The 24198-nt window shown below is 38.6% G+C and overlaps 1 protein-coding gene across 1 annotated transcript; it reads left to right on the forward strand.

The window, feature by feature from the left end:
* The first annotated feature begins 2162 nt into the window (after nucleotides 1-2162).
* RAD50 (RAD50 double strand break repair protein) lies at nucleotides 2163-24198 on the forward strand. Its single transcript, XM_010119328.2, has 25 exons — nucleotides 2163-2362; nucleotides 2764-2847; nucleotides 3095-3246; nucleotides 3848-4033; nucleotides 4182-4386; nucleotides 4872-5000; nucleotides 5765-5930; nucleotides 6789-6982; nucleotides 7254-7460; nucleotides 8339-8521; nucleotides 8714-8871; nucleotides 9678-9853; nucleotides 10545-10782; nucleotides 12130-12319; nucleotides 13551-13677; nucleotides 13864-14057; nucleotides 14384-14494; nucleotides 15056-15148; nucleotides 15229-15342; nucleotides 16125-16252; nucleotides 17075-17299; nucleotides 20253-20338; nucleotides 20764-20906; nucleotides 23229-23362; nucleotides 23715-24198. The coding sequence occupies exons 1-25, from the start codon at nucleotides 2234-2236 to the stop codon at nucleotides 23899-23901; spliced, it is 3939 nt and encodes a 1312-aa protein (XP_010117630.2). The 5' UTR covers nucleotides 2163-2233; the 3' UTR covers nucleotides 23902-24198.

Here is a 24198-nt window from a genome sequence, read left to right on the forward strand (position 1 = left end):
CTTTTTTGAGTCCTGCTAAGATGATAACATCAAAAAAAAATCTTGTACTGCTTAGTTTAGTCATTCTTTCCCTACTTTTCATGTGGATTTGAAGGAAAGTTCCCCTCAAATTAAACCTAAATGGAGCAATCCTACAATCAGATCTATGACCACACTTTATCCTCTTCCTGCACTGAGCACGAAGAGATTGATGTGGAATTTCTGCAGTTTGTATTCTAGATTTCCTACTAAGGAAGGTTACCAGATCACAAAACACCACAGACCTGCGAACCATTTCCTGACTCTCATCTGTCGCGAGAGAGGGATGCATCACACTTACACTACCGACAGCGTCATGGTGAACCGCCGCTCACCCACAGCCCCGAGGACTCATGTTGTTGCGGGAAATACTGGAGCACACGCCGTTACTAACTGGGCTGGCACTGCTACAGGCACCCAGGCAGCTGGGGCGGCTCCGCTGATGCTGTGCCGCCTTTCTGCACGCCGGTCGTCGATCCCGTGCTGGCTCTGATTCAACGGGCAGAATGAGCGGACATCAAAGCCAGCGTCTGAAATGTGGTTTCTGAGCCAGAAGCAGAGCTGGATCGCTGCGGGGATCCGCAGATTTGTCTTAAAAGCAGGGCTCAGCAGTACAGCCTCGGTTACTCCTGGGTCTGTTCATCACTGTTGGAAAAAGGGGGCTTGTCTGTGGGGTGATCTGCTGTCGCTCGATGACGGGGCTGGAAGATTTGCCTTCCAACAGGCGACCTGCCTGCTCCGAGGGCTGGAGCTGGGGCGCTGGGGTTTCCCACCGCCATGGCTGCCGCGCCAGCACCGGGGGGAACCGAGCCATGGCAGCGGACTGCAAACATTCTTTTAAAACTCTCTCAAATTGCTATTTTACAGTTGTGTTGTGCTTTTAATAAAAGTGTCAATGGCTTCTCAGCAGCAGGGGGAAATTGCTGGGTGCAACTGAGGGTCCGCAGGGCAGGAGAGGCTGGGGGAGAGGAGAGGGGTTGAGGGGATGAAGAGAAGGGGGGCGATGGGGATGAGCTGCAGCCGGCTCTCTCCGCCGCCGCCCCTTCCCTTGCCCCCCACGGCCTGCAAACGAGCGGCTCCCGCGCTCCCTGCGCGGAGGGCGGTAGCGGGCCCGGGGCGGTGCCTGCCATGGCCGGGGCGTGGCGGCGGCCGCGGTGGCTGCCGGGGCGCGGGGGACGGCGGCGGCGAGCGGAGGTGAGCGGGGCTGGGGGAGCGGGGAAGCTGCGGTGCCGGTGCCGATGCCCATGCCCGTGCCCGAGGGGCGAAGGGCCGCCTCCGCTGCGGCGGTGCCATCGCCTCTCCCTGGAAAATGTCCACCCCCGCTGCAGCGCGGGGCTCCGGGCGGGAAACTCCCGCTGCCCACCTCTGCCCCGGCAGGGGGGTTTCTCCAGGAAATGCCCTTTCCCGCCCGGGCACCCATCGCTACCGCCGACCGCAGCGCTGGCCTGGCGGGGCCGGGCCTCCCCGGGGGGAGCCTGGGCTCGGCCGTGGCGGGGGGAGCACGGGGCAGCGCTCTGGGCCCGGTGAAACAGAGCTGAAACGTACATGTTTACGGCTGAAACGGACGCGTTTCCCCCGGGCCAGCGGCGGGCCTCGGGGCAGGAGTTCCCTCCGTGGGTTACCGCTCCCAGCCGTGCGCAGGCCCTGCCCGCCCCTGCGCTTGGGTCCTGCAGACTCTCCTGCTTTTTGTCCTTCCCCCTCATATTAGGAAAAACTGATGCGGGATGGGTGTCCCACGCAAATGTGAGCGCGGCCCTGTGAGAAACGGGGCCGGCAGCCAAGCCCGCACGGTGTTGGGCCTCGCAGGAGAGCGGTGGATTTTGAAAGGGAAAAAAATCTGGTGTGTTTGGGGCATTCTGAACGCGTGCGCCTGGGTTTCGTGGTGTGGAGTGAAGCACCTTTCTCATGCGCTTCAAGGGTGGTTTTGCCCATTCTTTTGATTTAATGATAAATACTCTTAACTTGGAGTTGATTAGCTTCTCAGTTTAAAACAAACGAGAGTTCTGCCTTCGTATGTTCTGTACCTTGAGGCACAACTGAAGAGCCTGAGCTGTGTTTTTCAAGATGTTCATAACATTCTGTCCTTGTATAGGTGCGTTGTCAGCTTTCAGTGACAGGCTGTGATTTTTGCCTTCTAGATTTTTCACGAAGCTTTATTTTACAGGATTTATAACGTTTACACTTCTGGCTTTGGAAAAGAAGCAGCTCTGCAGAAATGTCGAAGATTGAGAAAATGAGTATCCTTGGAGTTAGGAGTTTTGGGGTAGAGGATAAAGACAAACAAATTATCACGTTCTTTAGTCCGTTAACTATTTTGGTGGGACCAAATGGTGCAGGAAAAACGGTAAGGCTTACTGTTGGTTTGGTTTTGAACTGAAAATAACTCTGAAAGGCCTCAAAATATGAATAATGATCTCTCCAGAAAAGTGTTAATAATATTGCAAGAATCTTGCTGTTTACTGTAAATATTGTGGTGTTTAGCATTGTTGGAGATCTGCTTTCATACCTGGATTTTGCAGAGCACTGATCGATATTTTACGGAGGAAACTGATCCAGCTCCTGGTTAAAGCAGATTTCACGAAGTACCATGTTCTCGTGATACTCAAAAAATAAGATGTTATTTCTCTCTCCTCCAATGTTTAACTCATTTGTAAATATTTGGGCTGTTACTGTGGTTTTGCCTGTAGTCCATCCTGTTTACTCTAAATTGCCATTATAACTGTATACTTGTTTCTGTTTTCTTAGACTATCATTGAATGTCTCAAATACATATCCACTGGAGATTTTCCTCCTGGCACCAAAGGAAACTCATTTGTTCATGATCCAAAGGTAAAAATCATAGTGACTAGGTTTAATATGTGCTTACTCCTAAGTCACATACTTAACTGCGCTCAGTGTTGTGATGAAAACAGGGATGCTCAAGTTCTAGATAGACATGAGCTGACCGTATTGTTTCAGGGGAAAAAAAAAAAAGAGCTGAGGGAGATTAGAACATTACCAGCAGCTGGGAAGGCACGTATTCATTTGGATGTTGAGAAGAATTTCCCTTATTCCGTTTTTTTGTTTCTACTTAAAGGTTGCCAACGAAACAGATGTTAGAGCTCAGATTCGATTACAGTTTCGAGATGTGAACGGAGAGCTTGTGGCTGTCCAGCGTTCCATGGTCTGTACCCAGAAAGGCAAGAAAACAGAATTTAAAACGCTTGAAGGTGTCATTACTAGAACAAAGTAAGTTGTCAAATTTTTTCTTACCTTGGTGTGAAGATCGGTTTGGGTTTTGTATATTTTTATGTATAAGATGAGAAAACTTTGTAATATATTCCTTTACATAGCTTTAATCTAAGAGCACTGGTAGCTACTTCATTTTGTCACTTTATTAGTTGATTTAAAAATCCTACATTTGATAGCCACTGCTTTTAAGAACTACTTGTATCTATTAACTTGAATTCATTTGAAGATTGTATTAATAATGGTACTGTTTGAAAGTAGCATTGTGTGGAGCGTGCAGGCTTTACTTCCTTTACCACCATTTTCAGTTTCAGATCATTGTTGGCCTGTGTTTAACTTTGATCTCCACTATTTAAGAAGTGTGTTAACTTAACTCAGGATCCGTTTTACTCCCTCTGGTGGTTCTGCATAGTTTTGACTACGAGTGCTGACACTGTTAAATGCATGTGTTGAAGATGGTAATTACATGCTTTAAAATTGTTATTGCTTAAGTTTATGAATCAATATGTTGCAATGAGATCATACTGTTAAAAATGCACTTTGCTTCTAAAAGAATTTGCTAGTAACTTCTTTGTGGATTTTCTTTATGTGTGCTACATAGGCATGGTGAGAAGGTCAGCCTGAGTTCCAAGTGTGCAGAAATTGATCGAGAGATGATCAGCGCCCTTGGTGTTTCCAAATCCGTGATTAACAATGTCATTTTCTGCCACCAAGAAGAATCCAACTGGCCATTAAGTGAAGGGAAGGCCCTGAAACAAAAATTTGATGAGATCTTCTCAGCAACAAGGTTTTTCTCTTTACTGTAATTAAATAAAAACTAAGTAATAAAATGTCTTCTCTAACAATGTAGATGTTAATTAAAATGCTTAGGCATTGTTTCCTCCATCAGCATTGCTGTGTTGCCAATAGGGTCTGAAACTTTGTCTTTTTTAAAGGTATATTAAAGCACTCGAAACTCTCCGTCAGGTACGACTGAAACAAAGCTTGAAAGTAAAAGAGTGTCAGACAGAACTGAAATATCTAAAACAGAATAAAGAAAAAGCCCAGGAAATCCAGGATCATCTGAACAATACAGAGGCTCAACTGGCTGCTTCTAAGGAGAATGTAAAATCGATTGAGAGTCAACTCGAACCTCTAAAGGTAATTTGTGTGGTGATTACGTTAAGACTTTAATGCAAAACAATACATAACTACTAAAGAACAGAGAAAAATGTGAAAGGTGGATGAATTTCTTGATTGAAATCTTACAGTTTTATGTTTCATCATTGAATCCTCTGCTCTGAAGCAGAATTAAGCTTATCTCAACAAATCTGGCAGAAGATGCTGGTCTAATCTGTAAACAGTCATTGGAGGTTTAAGAATTAGTTTATTAAATTCTTGTAGCGACGTTGGGTTTTTGGAGCTTAATTCAAAATCTCCCTTTCTCAAATTTAGTTGGTAACTAAAATTATTATAACCTGTAACTAAAAAAAAAAACTAAACTAAAACTTAAAATCCCCTTTATTTAAAAATACTTTATAAAGATGAAGATTTTACCCTGAGACTAACTATATTGTATAGAATAATTGATTAAGGGATTCATAAGCTGGTGAGATATTTTACTTAGAGCATTCTTTCCTTTGCAGAGTTCTCTGTCAGCAGTTGAACAGAATCTCATAAAAGTAATGAGACTAGACAACGACATAAAAGCCCTGGAGAGCAGGAGGAGGCAGATGGAGAAAGACAACAAAGATCTGCAACAGAAGATGGAAAAGGTTGCCTTTCTGATTCCCTACTGCCATTTTTTCTGCTGAGGAATCGGTCTGTCCTTTGCTACCCAGTGAACTAAGTGTATATTTTATTACGCATCAGGTGTTGGTGAAGAACACTTTCATAGCCCATATAGCTCACTTGATATTATCAGATACTGCAAATCGAGCTCAGTAAAGCTGTATTAGTTTCTGTGTAATTTGCTTTAAATTGCTTTTTGTAACTTTTCCCGCCACTAAGGACTAGCCTGCCAGGAAAGCAAATGTGACAAAAGTTTTCATAAAAGTGATAATTATTGGTAATAATGCCCTGTAGCGCGTAACTTGAAAGTATCTCCCTCTCATGATGTGTTGATGATAGCCAGCACTTTTTTTGACTAGCATGAAATGTCTCCAGATGTTAATGTTGTTCATCTCCCTGGACATTTTTTGTTTATTTCTCTTAAAATAAGAATTAATTGTCAGTCTTTTGTTGTGATTGTGCCAAGGCATTTAAAACTATTTTAACAAATGGAAAGAAATTTTTAGTGGTAAAAATTTAGATTCATTAGTTTTATCAGCCTAAGAAAAATAGATTTTCCTGCTTTTCTTGTAGCATATTCAGTTTTTCTCGATATATGTCTTAGTATAGAAATTCTGTATGGTAGGTGTTTATCTCTTATTTCTTGAATTCCGTTATGATAAAAACTATACTTTCAAAAAGCATCATTAATTGGCTTATAAATTCAGTTTAAAAGCTAACTTTATTCTGTGTTGTATTTGGTGTACAGGTTTTCCAAGGAACAGATGAACAACTAAGGGATAGATACCAGAACCACCAGAGAATAGTGAAGGAGAAGGAGAAGAGGTTGTTGGACTGTAAGCGTGAGTTAGACAGAGCCACTAAAGAATGCCAGCGGTTTAACAGTGAGAAGTCAGAACTACTGGTTGAACGAGGTATTTTGGACTTCATTGATAACTTTTTGTTTATTTTTTTAATGTAGTTAAGATCTGAAGTGTAACTACTGATAGAATTGAAGGGATTTGAACTGGACCAAACCCCTAAAATGTGTATTAGTTTCGGGTCAGCTGCACAGTAGGGTATGAGACTCTCACAGGTGGACAGGTCTTTGCGTTCTTCTCCTGGAGTTTCTGATGTGCGCTTGTTTTGAGGTACAACTACAACATGTAGTACCTTTGTTCTTAAATGGACCGTTCTTCATAAAAATATTCAAAATAGTTAATTTGTGGTAGAACAGTGTTAGTCTAGCAGTTTACAGCTCAGTTGTTTTCACTGCCGGAGCTTGTGCATTCTTTAGGCGGTGAGAATGTCTGCTGCCCAGATGTGATTGTGTAAGTGTGTTTTAACCAAGAAGACATGAAAGCTGAATGCTCAGCACTCTCAGTGTCTCAGGTCAGGGCTGGGGACTAGTTGGGGCTTTAGGATAATGTTCTTTTGTATATTGTGTGGTTTTTTGATAGACTGTGGGAATTTCAGTAAAGCTGTAGTAGTTGAGACGCAGAATATATGCTTACATAAAATATGTTTGGGTTTGTTTCTTAATCAGAATAATATTTTTACTGTTTTAAGAGGCTTTCTTCTAAATTATTGATTTAATTAAATAATAATAGTTTTGTTACCTGAAATAGTAATCTCTCAAGTTAAAGCTTGTTTCTCCTCTGGAGCTTTTTGTGTTGTTTAAAAATATTCCCATTTCAAAGACTTCAAGAAAATAATTGCAACTGACTTTGAATCATAAATGTATCTTCTGCCTCAGTTTTTGAGCCTTTACGTCATGTTTTCTTTTTGCGAAGGTCGTCTTCAACTGCAAGCAGATCGTCACCAAGAGCACATCACAACAAGGGATTCATTAATTCAGTCTTTGGCAGCCCAGTTGGAATTGGATGGTTTTGAGCGAGCACCTTTTAATGAAAGGCACATAACCAGTTTTCACAGGTTGTTGAAGGAGAGACAGGAAAGAGACGCAGAAGCTGCAAATAATTTAATGGTAAGAATTTTGTTGTTTAAAAATAAGCAACTTCAATAAGAAGTCATCTTCAAAATGGAGTTGCTCTCACAGAACACTTCCAGTATGACACATCTGCGTTTTCCTATTGAAACATTTGAGCAGAAAATTTGTGACACATTCTAGTTCTCTGAGTGTTTTAATGTCTTGTGTTACAGTGGTGAATATTCGCAAGCTAGTGTGAAGAAGTGTTTTTTCTATGTTATTTTTCTATGAAAAAAATGATGAGTATATTATTGCTGAATTCTTTCAGAGAGAATTTGAACGAAAAGAAGCAATGAAACAAAAACAGATAGATGAAATAAGAGACAAGAAAACTGGATTAGAAAGAACCATTGACCTGAAATCAGACATTCAAAATAAGAAACAAGATGAGCTGAAGAATGTAAAGTATGAATTACAAGAGTTGGAGGGGTTTTCAGACAGAATGCTGGAGTTGGATCAGGAGATTGTCAAGACAGTAAGTTAATGAAATGGAGAAAATTCTAGAACTTTGAAATCAAAACTTTCAACTTTATGATAAAAAAAAAAAAAACAAACTAAACCCAAAACAAACAAAACCCTTGGCATTTACTCCATCTGATGCATTTTTGCCCTTTTATTACCCTGTCTGTGCTTTGTCTGTTTAGATGGTGTGCCTTTTGGGGCAGGGACTAGTCACTCTTTGGTTTTGTACAGTGCGTGCGTAGAATACACTGCTTCTCCTTGGTGAGTTATAAAGAGTGCAATAACTGTGGTTGATGATATCATAAGAGTAGTCAGTCGTAAATTATTGGGCCGGAAAAATATGACCTGAAGTCCTACACTACCTACGTTCTTCCAGAGAAGTTGTCTGTGAGATGGGCTAGTTGGTTGCAAGCATTGTATCTGACGAAGTATTATAAAGTTACAAGCAGTTTATGTTGAACAGTTGGTCGTGTTTTTGTAGCCAAATATTTTATGCTTATTAGCAGTATGTGAATTTGGTGTTTGTCAGTATTTCTTCTAGCCTCCTCACCGGGAAAATTCCGCATGTAATGTACAGTAGATGTAAAATACAGAAAATCAAGCTAAATAAGAGTGAGCTTCGTGAAGCTAATCATGTGGTTAAGGCTTATGGTAAAAGCACGAGCAACGTGGGGCAGTACTACATTTCAGAACAGTGCTTTCCTTTCCCCATACCACCATCACAGCCATTGTCCTTTTGCCTATATTCTTCCCAGTCATCTAAGTGTCATTCCTTAACAGCTGAGGATACTGCTGCTGGGCAGCTTAAGGGCTTTCTTCTGTTTCCTTTAGTTAGAACCTTATTGATTAGTGTAATTAGTTAAGTCTTCTGGGCTTTTCTTTTTTGTTTAGGAACGTGAGCTGGAGAAGGCTGAGAGGAGCAGCAATGTAGAAACCCTCGAACTGGAAGTACAAACTCTGCAAAATGAGAAAATAAACCTGGACAAAGCTCTTCGGAAGCTGGATCAAGAGATGGAACAGTTGAATTTACATACCACGACAATTACCCAAATGGAGATGCTGAAGAAGGACAAAGTAATTTTTCTATCATCATTTCATAAGAGAGGGGCAAGAAATTAATACAACCCCTTCAAGATTTGTGTGTTTTTCAGGTGTTTATCAACAGTCATATGTAAAGCCTCTGTCTGACTTTAACTTCATGAACACATTGAATGACATACACTTGAAGATATGAAAAAATTAATTTTAAATGCTTAATTTCCTCAGGCAGACAAAGAAGAGCAGATTAGAAAAGTAAAATTAAGACATTCTGATGAACTGACGTCACTGTTGGGATACTTTCCAAATAAAAAACAGCTGGAAGACTGGCTTCATGGTAAAAACAGAAAGATTAATCAGACAAGGGATAATCTTGCTGACCTTAAGTAGGTATTAATTTAATTGATTATATCTCCTTAAGTATTTATGTAATTATGAATTTAAATGTTGGAAAGTTTAATATCCTTAACTTGTTACTTTAATTTGTTATTGTTTATTTAGGTTACTGCAAAATCAAAGAAAGCATCCTGCAGAATTTTTGTGATTTATAGCTGATAAAAAAAAAATAACAAAATATTGTTCTGGAACATCCTTAATTGTTTATACTAATCCTAGGTGAATGAACGTGCTTGAGAGGGGAAATTGTGACTTGTAAGAAAGCCAGAAGACCAGCAGAGTGGTTATTGACTGTATCACGAGTTCATGTGTGATTACTTGTTCCTGATTTCATCTGATTATATCAAACAGTTTATCAGAAAGAGTAGGTAATATCGGCACACTATGCAGTGACAGACTTCCACAAAACAAGTGTGAGAATATTGCGTAATTCAAAACTACAGAACATGAGTAGAAGGATGCTAACACTCTTTGCTAAAGAGGTTCAATAATATTCCGTAAGCAATAATTGCAGTAGGGAATCAAAGCTGGTATTGTATTATTCTAGAAAGTTTTGGTTTATAAATTATTTTCTCATAATTAAGCATCTAGAAAACAAACGGGAATTAAGATGAAACACTTTGTGCTGTACTTAGGTTAATAAAAATTGACTCTATAGATTCCCTGAAAAATTATTGAAGAACTGACTCTGCAGTATCCATTTCAGATTAACTTCCCGTGTTTTTGTTTTTGCTTAAACAGTTTGAAATCTTCTTTGTTTATTTGTAATAAAAGAGTTTATGTGTTGATGTTTCAGCAAACGACTGGCATCAGTAGAATATCATAAAACGTATGTCAGTAATGAGTTAAGAAAAAAAGAAGCGCAGTTGTCCCTTCATGAAGCAAAACTTTTTGATGTTTGTGGAAGCCAAGACTTTGACAGTGATCTGAACAAACTTCAAGATGAAATTGAAAAAAGTTCAAAACAGCGAGGTAAATTTATATATAGCTCTACTTTTTTCTCTAAAGCTTCTTTTAAATGTAAGCCACAGATACTGAGACAGTCTGTTGTGTGTGCAGGACAAACAATTGTCACAGAACTTACTTAAGGGCTATTATTACTGAATCTTACCTTTTTTACATCAGATTTTCCTTATCTTTACTACTATTTCTGTATTACATTTAAGCAGGATCAGTTGTTTTAATTCTTTCAGTTAATTCTCTTATTGTGTGTAAATGACGTATCTGCTTTGGCTTGCTGTGCATTTCATCATGGCTTTCTCAAAGCTAGGGAAATGTTTGAGTGCTTGTGTCTGCCAGGGGTGAAGAGAAGTAAGAACCGGCCGCTTGGTGTGGGTTTGGCCCATAGGGCCTGCTACTGACTGAAGGAAAGTACTGACTTCCACTGTTAATTTCAGAGGGATGAGTATGATTTAATTAAAAGAGACTTGTAGAATAATTGAAGTTAACAGGGACTTCAGGAGGTGACCTAGGGCAACCTGCTGAAAGCAGGGGCAGCATTTAATTCAGACCAGGTCGCTTAGGGCCATGTCGGTTTCCAGTCTTTGTGATATCACAGGTGATAATTTTGTTTCTTTTATGGTAGATACATATCTAGTTTAGATCTGATTATTCGTTATTTATTGTATTTCTACATAAAGTTTTTTGTTTCTTTTTAAACCAGCTGTGCTTGCTGGAGCCACTGCAGTTTACTCACAGTTCATTACACAGCTGACAGAGGAGAACCAGTCGTGTTGTCCGGTTTGTCAAAGAGTTTTTCAGACAGAGGCTGAACTGCAGGATGTAATCAGTGATCTGCAGTCCAAGCTGCGTCTTGCTCCAGACAAACTGAAGTCAACCGAGTCTGAGCTTAAAAGAAAAGAAAAAAAACGTGATGAAATGATGAGTCTTAAACCACTTAGGTAAAGTACTTAGCAAAATGTGTTGTTTCAAACTGTTTTCTTTCAAATGCTTGTTTTTCATTATTAAAAATTACGTAGATATCAGGGAAGCTGTATTTTAGGGCTAGTTCATTCATTCAAAAATATAATAATTGAGATAAGTATTTTGTTAGCATTTGTTCTCTGCTCATTTGGACTTTAGTATTAGACTATTCCATATTTTTTGTATTTCTGGTCCTTTGGGGCTTCTTGTAAGAGTGAGGCAGAAAAAGTGCTTGTATACTTACTTTTCTACTGATGATTTACACAGTTCCCCTCCTTGTTTTTTATCACTGTAATTTAAAATAGGCTGGTTTTGTTATTACTGAAATGTCTTCATATCACACCACCTTAAATATGTTTCTTAAAAATGCTAAAGTGGAGGTTGTATAGACAGAGTGGGAACTGAATCTGTATTAAACGCCCTTTAATAGTATCTTGATTTCTATCTCCTTTAACAGCCATTTTTGTTGCGGGGTGTTCTGTATGAATTATGATGCTCTAGAAAAGCATCTCGGGATTTTATAGTGGATTCCGAATGCCAGTTGTGTTTCCTTGAGGTTCAGTCATGTGCAATTGTATTGTTTCAGAATGTATCTGTGTCTCTGATACTGATAAACCGTAATAGATTGGACTGAATTTATCCCTTTACTTTAGTTATTTATTTAATTTCTTTTAACCTGCAAGGTAATGCAAAGTGTAGGTAGTATTAACAAATTCAGAAAGGGTACTTACAGTATTTTCGAATGTCCAGGCTGAATTTGTCTATATTTTTAAAGCTGTGAAAATACTAGACCGACTGTTTTGCTGTCGTCTCCCTTTTCTCTTCCTGTTGTCTTCTTCCAAAGCATAAACAAGTAACACTAGCCCCAAAGACTTTTTTTTCAGTCATGGGTTTTTTTTTTTCCTTAGTGTATGAACAGCAGTTAAAGTAAGAGTATGCAGGTTTCCTGCAAGCAGGCTCTAGACTCAAGAAATTTGCAGACTGCTGTCCTGAGAGACTTTGGAGAATATGTGTTAGAGGGGAGACTTTGCTTTCACAAGAGGGCACTCTTGTACAGTGGATTTAGACCCTCTCATGAGCACTTGCTGTAATTAAGTTAAAAAACAAAAGATTTTGTTTGCTTTTTTGTTTCATCTCACCTGTCTAAAATTAGGGATGTATTACCTAAGCTGGGTATATAACATAAGCTTAAGGGAGGTTATTGGGATACTATTGTGGCTAAATTTAGTCTTCCTTTATTAAAGGGTATCAGAGATTTTGTGTGTCTTCAATTTATGCTGCTGGTTTTGACCTAGGAAATGTTATGGATTTGTATTTTTTTTAAGGCGAACTGTAGTTGAACTCCAAGATAAGGACATACCAGACTTGAGGAACAAGATACAGAATGCAAACAGGGATTTAACAAGCCTGAAGGCTGAGATAGAAGAACAGGAATCACTCTTGCGGACAGCTTTGTCTGAGGAGGAAAGTGCTAAGGCTTGTTTACAGGATATAGCGCTAATGGAACGGTACCAGGTATGTTTTGGTAATTTCTTTTTATATATAAAATGAAACTCACGTGCTGGTGTCTAAATATGTAGTTATTCAATAACATGACAGAACTTTGTAAGACTTTTCAAGCAAAGTAAAAATACTTTAAAAGAGACCGTAATGTAGGTGATCTTGGTACTAATAAAACGTAAAAGTTTTATGTAATGATTTTTGCTTTTGAGGACCACAGAGTCCCTTGAGTTCTGATTCAGTTATGTGCTGTAGTAACTGGGAAAAGAGGCGTAATACAGAACTTGAGCATGAATGTAAGTACACCAAAGTGTTTTTCAGTCCTCATAGTCACTATGGTTCAGCGTATTCTCAGCATCTACTCTGTGTACTTTCTGAAATCTTGTCACATCTGCTACGTTGTTCTGTGCCATCTGAATATATGGTAAAGGGGAGTGGGTATCCTCCACTTTTTATTATTCCGACGTAGGAGTCTGTTTCGAACGGTCTTCATGCCTTTATTACCAACACAAAATCGTTGCTCGGCTGAGAAACACCAGAGGGACAGTTATGTAGAGAACCTGAGGCCAGGCAAAGGACTGAGATCACTTAAGGGGGGGAGGTGGCAGCAGCTCCTGAGGCTCCAGCGGTTCTGTTGTCGCAGAGACAAGAATCATAGAATCATAGAATGGTTTGGGTTGGAAGAGACCTTAGAGGTCATCTATTCCAAATCCCCCTGCCCTGGGCAGGGACACCTTCCACCAGACCAGGTCACTCAGAGCCCTGTCCAGCCTGGCCTTGAGCACTGACAGGGACGGGGCACCCACAGCTTCTCTGGGCAACCTGGCCCAGCGCCTCACCGCCCTCACAGGGAAGAATTTCTTCCTTTTATCTCATCTAAACCTACCCTCTTCCGGTTTAAAGCCATTGCCCCTTGTCCTGTCAATACCTGCCCTTATCAAAAGTCCCTCTTCAGCTTTCCTGTAGCCCCTTTAGGTACCGGGAGGCCGCTCTCAGGTCTCCCCAGAGCCTCCTCTTCTCCAGGCTGAACAGCCCCAGCTCTCACAGCCTGTGCTCACAGGAGAGGTGCTCCAGCCCTTGAGACACAACCTTATGCTAGTGATGTGACATAGCTCCAGCAGAGGAGACAAATTTGAAGGTCTTGAGTCGTGTGTGCCTCAAGCCCCGAGCTTGTTCTTGTGTGCCAAAGATGAAAAATACATTGTTAAACACTAATACAATAATAATATTTTTATTGTGCTTTCAGACTGATGTTAGGGATGTTGAACGAAAAATTGCTCAGCAGGAGGCTAAGCTGCTAGGATTCGATTTAAGTAGAACTGTTCTCCAAGTGAGCCAAGAAAAACAAGAGAAAAAACACTTGTGGGATACAGGTAGGTCATACAAAACTGGGATTTTGTTTTTATATTTAAAATAATGTTCTGAACTTGCTGCCATTAAAAAAATTAAATTTATTTTGCTTGTTTTACATTCTGAAATAACTGTATTCTAATAGTTTGTTGGTTTGGTTACTAGCTTAATTTAGAGTTAAATTTTCATCAGTTTGTTTTCATCTACAGTTACTGGTAAAATTGAGTTAAATCAAAAACTCAAGCAAGACCAGCAAAATCAGATTCAGCAGCTAAAGAGTACAGTTAATGAGCTTAAAGCAGAGAAACTTCAGATTTCCAGCAGCATGCAGCGTCGTCGACAACTGGAGGAACAAACAGTGGAATTAACCACTGAGGTTCAATCCTTATGCAGAGAGATCAAGGTAGGAAATACTTGTAATTGTTTAACCCTTAGCTTTGTTCTGGGGGGGAAAAAAAAAAAATCTTGTTATATTTAACATTGTCTGTAATCCTAGCAAATAAGATGTATTTTTAACTGTCCTTAAAATAAGGACAAGGTTTGTCCTTGGTTGCGTATCTTTGGGAAATTCCAGAACTTTATTAATACATATTTTAAGGCCTTTTTTATTTAACACACTCAAAAAAATAAAAGAAAAAAGTAACTACATGACTTTTTTTACCACTTTAAAAATTGTTACTCTTTAACAGAATGAGAAAATAAAAAGGACTTTTTCCAACTACTTTTCAGGAAGCAAAAGAACAGCTATTTCCTTTGGATGCAACTTTAGAAAAACTGCAGCAGGAGAAGGAGGATCTAATGAATAAAAGGACCACAAGCAGTAAAGAAACACAAGAGAAGGTTTGTTTGCTTTGACATAGCTGGGAGATAGGATTATGTATTGTTTTTCAGGCGTGGATGGAAGCCGCAGTAAAGAGTTCGCTTTTAGGAAACAGCAGTGGCTTTATCTACTGCTTTAGATTGGTGGAACTTTTGGGGAAGAAAAGGAATATAACCAAGTCAGGAGATGAACTCAAATGTAATTTACCTTTGGCTTCTAGGGACACTTGGCAGTATTTTAGTGACCAAGGGTATGAAAAAGCCCTTCCTAATAGATCTAAGAGGAATAGCAAGGATGACTGTAACCTGTCTTTTGGCAAGAGACAGACTTATTTTTCCCAGATGAAGTGGCCCTCTTGCATAAACACAAATGAGTGATTTACCATTTGTTTTGGAAAACATTTTCATGGTAATAAAGAGCATCTGGATTTCAAAAGCTGAAGACTTGATTAGTAAATTAAAGGGAGTAATGATAAGGAATTGTACTTTGACAGTGGTGTTGTCCAGTGTCTGATCTCTGATGCAGAGCGTATCAGTGCTTGGACATAATTCTGCATTTCATTTGAAATCTTTTCCTTGCAGATAAATGGCATAAAAGAGAAAGTTAAAGATATAAACAAGTACATGAAAGAAATTGAAAACTATATTCAACAAGGAAAAGAGGACTATAAAAAGGTACCCTAAAAAACAACCAATAAAAAGTTGCTATTAAAAGCAATTCTGTGTTTAAGTCATATACCATTGTATTTCTTTAGCAAAAGGAGTCTGAACTTGATGAAGTAAATTCTCAGTTAGCTGCCTGCGAGAAACAGAAGGAAAAGATAAGTAAAGAGATGGAAACAATTCGACAAGATATTGACACTCAAAAGGTAGACGCATTGTTTTAAAGTATGTTTTGTGTAGTTGAAATAATTTCTGGTTTTGATTTAAGTCTGCCTAGCTCTGTGGTGGTGCAAAGTTTGTCTCCTCCTAATTTACTTGCTCAGTTACTAGTCAGAATAGCTGCTATGCATGCATTAGGCTGAAAACAGTCTTGCAATTTGTGTATGCAAAAGTAGATGCATTTTGAAAAGCTTTTTTCTCTGTCATGTTGTGGTATTTCTGAAAGAGGAAAGTCTGTTGGGCCAGCATTTTCAAAAATGTCTTTGTATGGAGAATGCCTGCCTTCTGAAGTAAGGTACCAAATTGAAGGTACCAAAAGTTGCTAGTTACCCTAGGTTTTGCCATGTGCTTCAAATTCTTGTGTATATGTTTCAAATGCTGGTTACATTCTTTATGTGAAAGATGCCTTTCCCTGTTCTGCCTCACCACTTACTGTCTAACTTGTAGAACTGAGATGGGGGACTTTGTTAAATCTCATCCTAAATTTCTTGCCCTGTTTGAAACATTGGTTAATATTCACACACAGGATCACTCTTGTGTTCACCCATGACAGTAAATACTGAAAGTATTATTTCAGATTGAACTATGAAATAATACTGCTGATTTTCATTATATCCTGTTTCTAGATAAGAGCTCACTATGATGATTTTTGCTGTTGTCAATTATTTTATCCTTGTAGCATAGTTTAGAGTTGCACAGAATTTATACTTTGTAATTGAGAATCAGTATTCTGAAATATTGTACAACTTCGTGCTTTCTGTGGAGACAGATCCAGGAAAGGTGGCTAGAGGATAATCTTACTTTGAGGAAACGGAATGAAGAGCTAAAAGAAGTTGAAAACAATATAAAACAACTTATGAAGGAGATGGGAGAAATGAAAGTCCCGCAAATGAAAAAGTAAGCATCTTCAAAACAGAATGGCACATTTTGCACAAGAATTCACTGAATATCTGAATGTAGTATTCACTGTTTTAGTGTAGTTCCTGATCCACCTTTCTCCCCATTCATGTAGACCACTTCCTCCTTCAAACTCTCGTTTGTATAACATCCCCGTGATGACAACATAAATGACTCTGTGAAATGGTGTAGTGCTTCTAGCTAGAAATACATATATGTGCACATATGCCCATACCTGTTCCAATCTAATCCATTTTTAAATGACTTCTGCTGCTGAATCCACATTTGAAAAATAATTAATGTCTCTGGGTGAGAATATTTAGTTTTCTTTTTCAGTCTACTCACTCTTATGTCTCAGCAGCGAATTTTGTGTTTATTTCAGTAGTTTAACATCAGTTCCATAGATAATAAACACTTTTGAAAAGGAATTAGCCCTATGCTAGTTCATATGTGTGGAGTATTTATTGAGCTTTCTAGAGGTTACCCAGTTAATTCATGTTATTTTGCTCAGTATCCTCATTTAAGTCCAGCTATGAAATTATTTTATATGTTTCTACATACAGCACTTTGGCATTCGAACATGATAACTTGCATCTACCGCTCAGAATAGCGATTTGAATATGTTCTTAACAAAGTTTAAAATATTTTTATTTTGATAATATCTTAATTTCAGTGACATTAGTACTATAATTTTAACTGTTACAGACTTACAGATATAATATGACAAGCTACTGTCTAACATAAACTCAAAATTAGAACCACAATTAAAAAATTATGAAACACTAAATATAGAAGGCTTGCGTATCGATTATGGTTTCACAGTGAACAAAAACATTTAGAGGAGAAAATAGAATCGCTGAAAAGAAACCATCATGTTGCACTTGGCCGACAACGTGGATTTGAGGAAGAGATTGTTCGGTTTAAAAAGGAACTTCGAGAGTCACAGTTCAAAGATGCGGAAGAAAAATACAGGGAGATGATGATTGTTATGAGAACAACAGAGCTCGTGAACAAAGATCTGGACCTTTATTACAAAGCTCTTGATAAGTAAGTATTGTCATATGAGGGCAATTCTTTAAATGTTTTTGTCTTTATTGCTGTTGATAACCTTGATGCAAAAGCAGCTTTCAATTTTAGACTCCAGAGGTAACTTAGAAATAGTAAATTGATGTAATTCTTTGCGATATATAATCATTTCTCTTTATAAAATCTGGCATTTAAATGTTAAGATAACATAACAAGGTACAACTTTTAAAGTAAATTAGTGAAAATACGCTAGGATTGGTAGGATGTAGGAAATTTGTACGTTAGTGTATATAATATATATACAATAAATGCATTTATGGTAATAATTGGAGTTTAATGAAGTCATAGAAAAGTCCAGTGATCATTATGATTTTATTCCCAGTTCTCTGTAGGACCTCTTTGAGTTGTGGTTGTATATGTTAGAACTCAATATTTGCAATGCAGCAATTCAAGTCAAGAGAGATAATAGGGAGTGAACCTGCCACATCATCCATCTGTGCCCTCTGTGCTGGACTCTTGGTCTGAAGTAATCTTCTGCTCTGTTGCCTGTGGTGTTAGAGAATGTCCGGACAATAAACATGTTCAGTTTGGTTTTTGTGTGAAAACATGTGGCAGAGCCAACAGAGCCACCGGCTGTTCCTTGATCCTTATTCCTCTGTAGCTTTTTTTCCCACCTGAAGGCGTTTTTAGGAAGACTTCCTAAGTGTGTCTCCCAAAATTACTGATGGTTTTCTTTTCTTCTTGTAATTTTGGGTTGGTAATGGGCTTTTTTTGAGGGAAGTAGAGAGAAGTATTACAGGATGCGCAATGGATAATTAGGAGAGAGAATGTGTTTCTTAAAGGTCTGTGTCACGTGTTATCTCAAAATACATAAACTCCACAATGCAAGTTTAAGAAAGATGAAATCCGTGTTTAAATCCTTCATTATTAGTTTGAATCTTTCTTGCATAGTGTCTCATACTATTTTAATTTTTATAGCAGTGTATTTTGGCATCTTCTGTTCATATCTTAACATGAATAAGATACACCAGGTAGTTTTCTTGTTCCCTGTGATCTTTTTCTCAGGTAAACAATTGTGTTTTTAATAAAGAATGTTACAATATGGAAGTGTTTTTCCCCTTTTCCAGTGTGGGTGGGTTTGTGCGTACATTACAAAAGGCTTACATTTGATTGAAAGTGTAGTAAACTTCGTGATTGTTTCTGCTTCCTCCGGAAGCTTGTTTTCTAGTCTTGCGCTGACTGGCCAAAGGTAGCATCTCAAAATTGGTAAATATATACAAAGTAAAAAATATGGGTCCCTAAAAAACTCTGTATGTTCAATTATAATGATGGAATTGCAATGAGCTGTTGCAACTTGATGGACAACAGGGAAGGATCTTGGAATCAATGGATGTATTTCAGGAAATACGAAACTGGTGCTCAGTGACAGAAAGATAAATTGAATATTAGGAACAAAAAAGAGAAAAAGAAACATTTTCACCACTATGTGAATTCCCAGTACACCCATGTCTTGAATAGAGTGTGGAATTTTGGTCTCCTGTGTTAAAAAGGGTCTAGTAGTGCGGGGAAAAGGAGCACAGAAGAGCAGTAGTGTGGTTGAAGCATAATGGTCGAGAAGAGAAACTAAATGGATGAGAACTTTCCAAGCTGAGAAGACAAGTTCCAGTTGTTGTTAAACACAGTGGTCTAGAGGAACCCTGTTTTAAGCAATTTTAATGATAAAATAAGTATGTTTAATATTAGAATGTAAGCTCATTCAAAATGTATTCTGTGAAGATTTCAATTGTTCAGAGCGTATATAATTTTTCCCTTTCAGCTTAAATGGAAAGGCACTCCAAGAATTTCCCTTTTAGAATTCAGAATCTTTTTGTATGGTATCAAATCATCTATGTTTCTATTTAAGGCAAAACAGGAAATCAGTCTTGTAATTTCAAGAAAAATAGATAAGCATCACTTATTGGTAATCGTCTGAAAAATCGGTGAGACGAAATGTTAACTCCAATGGCCAGAGACTGAAAGCTTTATCTGTACCTGGGAAACCCGACATTTTGGGTGTTCTGTGCTATCAGTTGATCTTTATTGACTTAATATTTAGAGGTTTATGGTGAATATTGATGAGGAGTGCATTCTTGGGTTTAATTAACTGAATAGCTGGAAACACTTTCTTTCTTCAGACTTAACAAATCCCATTAAGAGCTGAATAGGTGGTAATAATTCCTGCGAGAGGCAGGAAAAGTTTATCTCAAAGTCCATTTCAGAAGTACATTTTATTTCCACCATATTTTTTCTTTAAATAAGACATTGGCATAAATTGAGTAAGTATTTTTTTAATTACAGAGCACTTTTTCTTTAAAAAGCCAAGTCAGAAATAGAGCATCTTGTCCTTTCTTGAATGCTTTCATAAGGAATCATCTATTATAGAACTAAAGTCATGTTGGTATATTAAACCAGGGAAATTCAGTTGGAAATTCTTAATGACATCCTGTGTGACAGTTGTTGCTGAAGAGAAAGGTAACTCCAGTCGTAACATCTATGTGTATAATTATAAATTCTGTTCTTAATACAGAATTCTCTGCTCTGAGGACACTTTGCAGGCTCTCCTTTCCTACCGTGACCCAGTTATTTGTGTTGTCGGGGGACTGTGCCAATGAGTTAACACTACTGTTGTTTTGGAAGACTTAATATCAGAGTTGTCTTCTTGGTGTCAGTGTCATACTATACCTCACACATAAATTATAAATCTCTTTAAAGTTGCTCTCTGAGTGATTGACTGCAAATCTTTTTGTCTTCATTACTCTCCTATGTCTTCAGACTGATCTGTTTGTGAGTGTAGAATTACTTACGCAGTAGTGTGTGTTTGGTCTTTAGATACCTCTGCGTTCAAAATGAACTAATATTTGTTATATTTTCAGTAAAAGCATTTAGGGAGTGGAAAGAGAGCTTTTTGTTGACATTTTATGTTGTTGTTCTTTAGAGCAATAATGACATTTCATAGCATGAAGATGGAAGAAATCAACAAAATAATTCGCGACCTTTGGCGAAGCACCTACAGAGGACAAGGTATGTAATTTGTTTTTATTTTTACCCATACGTATCCATTTGATACTGAGCACAGCATGCTGAAAAGTGTCTCTTCAAAGTACTGACTGTCCAGGATCTGACCATAGTTGGTTCCATTCTAAAGGCTACGTCTGTTGGTCACCACTATAGTCTCCCTGTTATTACAGACTATGTAGTTAGTTAAAGGATAAATAGAGGTAGTTTTCCCTTTTCCATGTTTTCCAAAGTTGAGGTTTCCTTGAGACGGGGAACAAGTTCATTCCTTCAATTCTGGAAAAATTAATTTCAAAGATGTATCTATTAGTGGGAGTTCTGAATAGAATTTTTGTGGTTACTGCATATAATATCTCTCAACTCCCATTAATCCTATGATATTCTTAAAGATTTTTTTGTTAATGTAAAAACTGTCTCCTTCCCATTTTCAGATATTGAATATATAGAAATTCGTTCTGATGCAGATGAGAATGTCTCAGCCTCTGATAAAAGAAGAAGTTACAATTACAGAGTAGTAATGATAAAGGGAGATACGGCACTGGATATGCGAGGAAGATGTAGTGCTGGGCAAAAGGTAATAGCATTTTATTTTTAGTACACAGTAAAAGGATTCTGAAAACTAACTCAGGTGGATGCAAAAGAGTAACAGTTTCTGAAGTGACTGTGAAGAACAAGTGACTCCAACTCTAATTTGCAATTCTGTACAACTTTCCTTCACTGTATCTGGATCTTGCTGACAGTGTGCAGTATATTATTCTGAACATCTGAACCCTAAATCCATTGTTTCAATTGGGGGCTCATCTGAATCCCTGCAGGAGTGAAGGGTTCAACTTCCCTCTGTCCTGAAGTTCAAATCCTCCCAGTCTCTTGCTAGTTACCACTCAGGTTCCCATAGCTTTATGTCTATTGACTTGCTCGCATATTTTTTCACTCCTGAGGGCTGGCCCTTGGTCTTCTTTTGAAAACAGCATCTACCTCTTAAGTGTGGTAAGACCTCTTTTTCTCCAAGTTCTGCTGCTCTCCCTTACTGCTGAATATAACCTTTCAGTTCATGTCACCAGGTATCATACCATGCCGTACTTTCAGGCGTTGCATTTCCTTCTATCCTGTCTGCATCAGCTATCGACTCTGCAGTCCAGCCATTCAGCTGTCTCAGTGCGTTAGCAGCGCACACTGGCCCAGTGGCCTGATGTCACACCTGCCTTGACAGTACCGGTGATCAGAGATTCATCAGAGTTAACCACACCTCTTTCCCATGTTGGGGCTTGAGAGTTGTTTTTTCCACCTGTCTATTGTGTTATGACAGAGCACCTAAAATATTCCCCAGCAAGACAAAAGAACCAGCCTTATTAATTTGCCTCCAAAGTCACCATCTGTAGTGGGTTTTTTTGGTTTGTTGGTTGGTGGTTTTTTTGGTTTTTTTTTTTTTTTTTAAAGAGCTGAGGTATGGGAAAAAAAAAATACTTGTAGCCAGTTGACACTTGGGCAACCAAAGCTACCTGCAGTATTACAGCAGGAAACTCTGCTTCTTCCTTAGGTGAATCATTTCCACCAGAACAAGCGATCTTCCTAGATGCAGAGATAGTAGAAAGGGACAAAAATCCAGCCAGGGCTGCTCTTAGTTCTTCCCTGCTGGAACATTTTCTGCCCATCCTTTATGCCTGCTGCAGTGTAAGTAGACCTGGAGAGCTCCCCCTGACGCTCGGGGCTCTCTGTGCAAGGTGCCAGTGACGATCTCGCCCGAGGGCACTGCAGTTGTGTGAGGGAGATACGTTCTCCTTCCTCTCTGTCATGCCAACAGATTTACATCTCTGGTGTCAAGGAAGAATTACCATTGTCTGAAGTAACAAACTGCCTACTTCCTTACCTCTAGAGTAGCAGTTTCCATGGTGTTGCGTACTCCAGCAGAGTTTCATTGGCAACCAGGTCTTTCCTGTGACCAGGTGGTACAGACAGTAGTAGAAAGTGAAATCGAGGAGAGGAACAAAATTATACACAATATTTTTAAGCGCATACAGCAATAGAATCATGGAAGGATATTTGATGAGAAGATGAATACTGCATTGTTACTTGAATATGGAAAATGTTGTCAAATTAATTCTTACCTGACTGTAGGTATGTACTTGGTTTTGAAAATTCCATACTAATTTTGGGGGAAATCCAAATCTTCTTACAAAACAGCAGTATAGGCAAAAAAATGTGTCCTCTCCTAAAGCAGTCTAGGATGTTACGTTAGAGTGCTATGTAAATGAGAGTGAAACTTGTTCACAGTTTCTTAGGTTATATTCTGAGAATTCTTTGATCGTGAACTGTGATGCCAGCAGTCGTGATAATTGGAAAGTATTTTTGACAGCACAGTTTCCATCAAGTGTTCTGTCATTTTCACTAGTTCAGGACATATAATAATAATAATAATATGATTAGGCATGTTAGTACAAGACGAACAAAGTGGTAAATCCTGCTGCCTGCAGTTTTAGTGAGTAGCCAGGAATTCCGTAACTCAAACTGCGTTGATACACTTACACGTTTCCACCATCTCTGCTGCAGTAAGGTGTGGCTGGAACAGAGCGTAGGCGTGATGCAGATGGAACGTCGTAGCATCATTACATCGGATTAGAATCCTTGCTTCCAGTTTCTCCTGAGTTTTGAGCATTTGACTTCTCTGATATTTTACCAGCAGTACTTTGTAGAATGGAGCTTTGAGTTGAAACTTTGAGGTTTTAATGTAGTTTTTCAGTAATGAATTAGTTATTGTTATTTTTGTGAACTATCAGCACACTGTTGTGTAAGCTTCAGTCATGCTTTGCAGTGGCATTAAAAATAGCATGGTACATGTAGTTCCTCTATAAAGACTCTGAAAAGTGAGATTTTGGTGGTATTTTTTTTTTTTCTTTAGGTGCTTGCTTCTCTTATTATTCGTCTTGCTCTAGCAGAAACGTTCTGTCTCAACTGTGGCATACTGGCACTCGATGAGCCTACCACCAATCTTGATCGAGAAAACATAGAGTCTCTTGCACACGCCCTGGTGGAGTAAGTGATCTCGTCTTGTGAACGTTAAAGCCGGGCATTTTTCAGATGTTAATAGTAGTCAGCAGAAGTGAATGATATTTTGAGCTGGCATATCTTTGTTGACATCTGCAAATATACATGCAAAGCAGTCATTTTAGATTCCTTCTCCTTTATCTGGAGAAGAAAAAATATTTCTTAACTAATTTGAGGTTTTTTAATGTGGGTAAAAAGAGTTGTTAATCAGCAGTAGATTGCTTGATGCTTCATGTCGTTCGTTATCAACAGCTAAATATTTTTGTGCTATGTATTTACAAGTTCTCTAAAACTAGAGTGTGATTTAGATAAATATACACCAAATATTATCTCTTTGTAGGATAATAAAAAGCCGGTCACAACAGCGTAACTTTCAGCTTCTGGTGATAACTCACGATGAAGATTTTGTTGAACTTCTGGGTCGTTCTGAATACGTGGAAACGTTCTACAGGATAAAGAAGAACATCGACCAGTGCTCTGAGATCATGAAATGCAGTGTCAGCTCCCTAGGCTCCTATGTTCATTAGCATTTCAAGTAATTACGTGTTATAGACTGGCTTAACTGTCTAACTTCATAGAGTTCAAATGAAGGCGTCTGAAAATATTTCAGTTCCTTCATGGCATATACTACTGAAGATTTGTAACAATTTTAGCTACAGTATAAAATTACTAGACTTTTAAACTTTGTCTGTTTCTCCTCATTTCTGTGCCTGGGTTTAGAAATCGTCATGATTTGGAAGAATTTAAATGAATACAACACAATTACCTTTTAGATGTATTTTATGCTTTAAAAGTGAAAATAAAGTTGTGATGTTCTTTGTGTA

This window comes from Chlamydotis macqueenii, chromosome 14 (genome assembly GCF_036417535.1).
Source record: "Chlamydotis macqueenii isolate bChlMac1 chromosome 14, bChlMac1.mat, whole genome shotgun sequence".
In the NCBI taxonomy this organism is placed as follows: Eukaryota; Metazoa; Chordata; class Aves; order Otidiformes; family Otididae; genus Chlamydotis; species Chlamydotis macqueenii.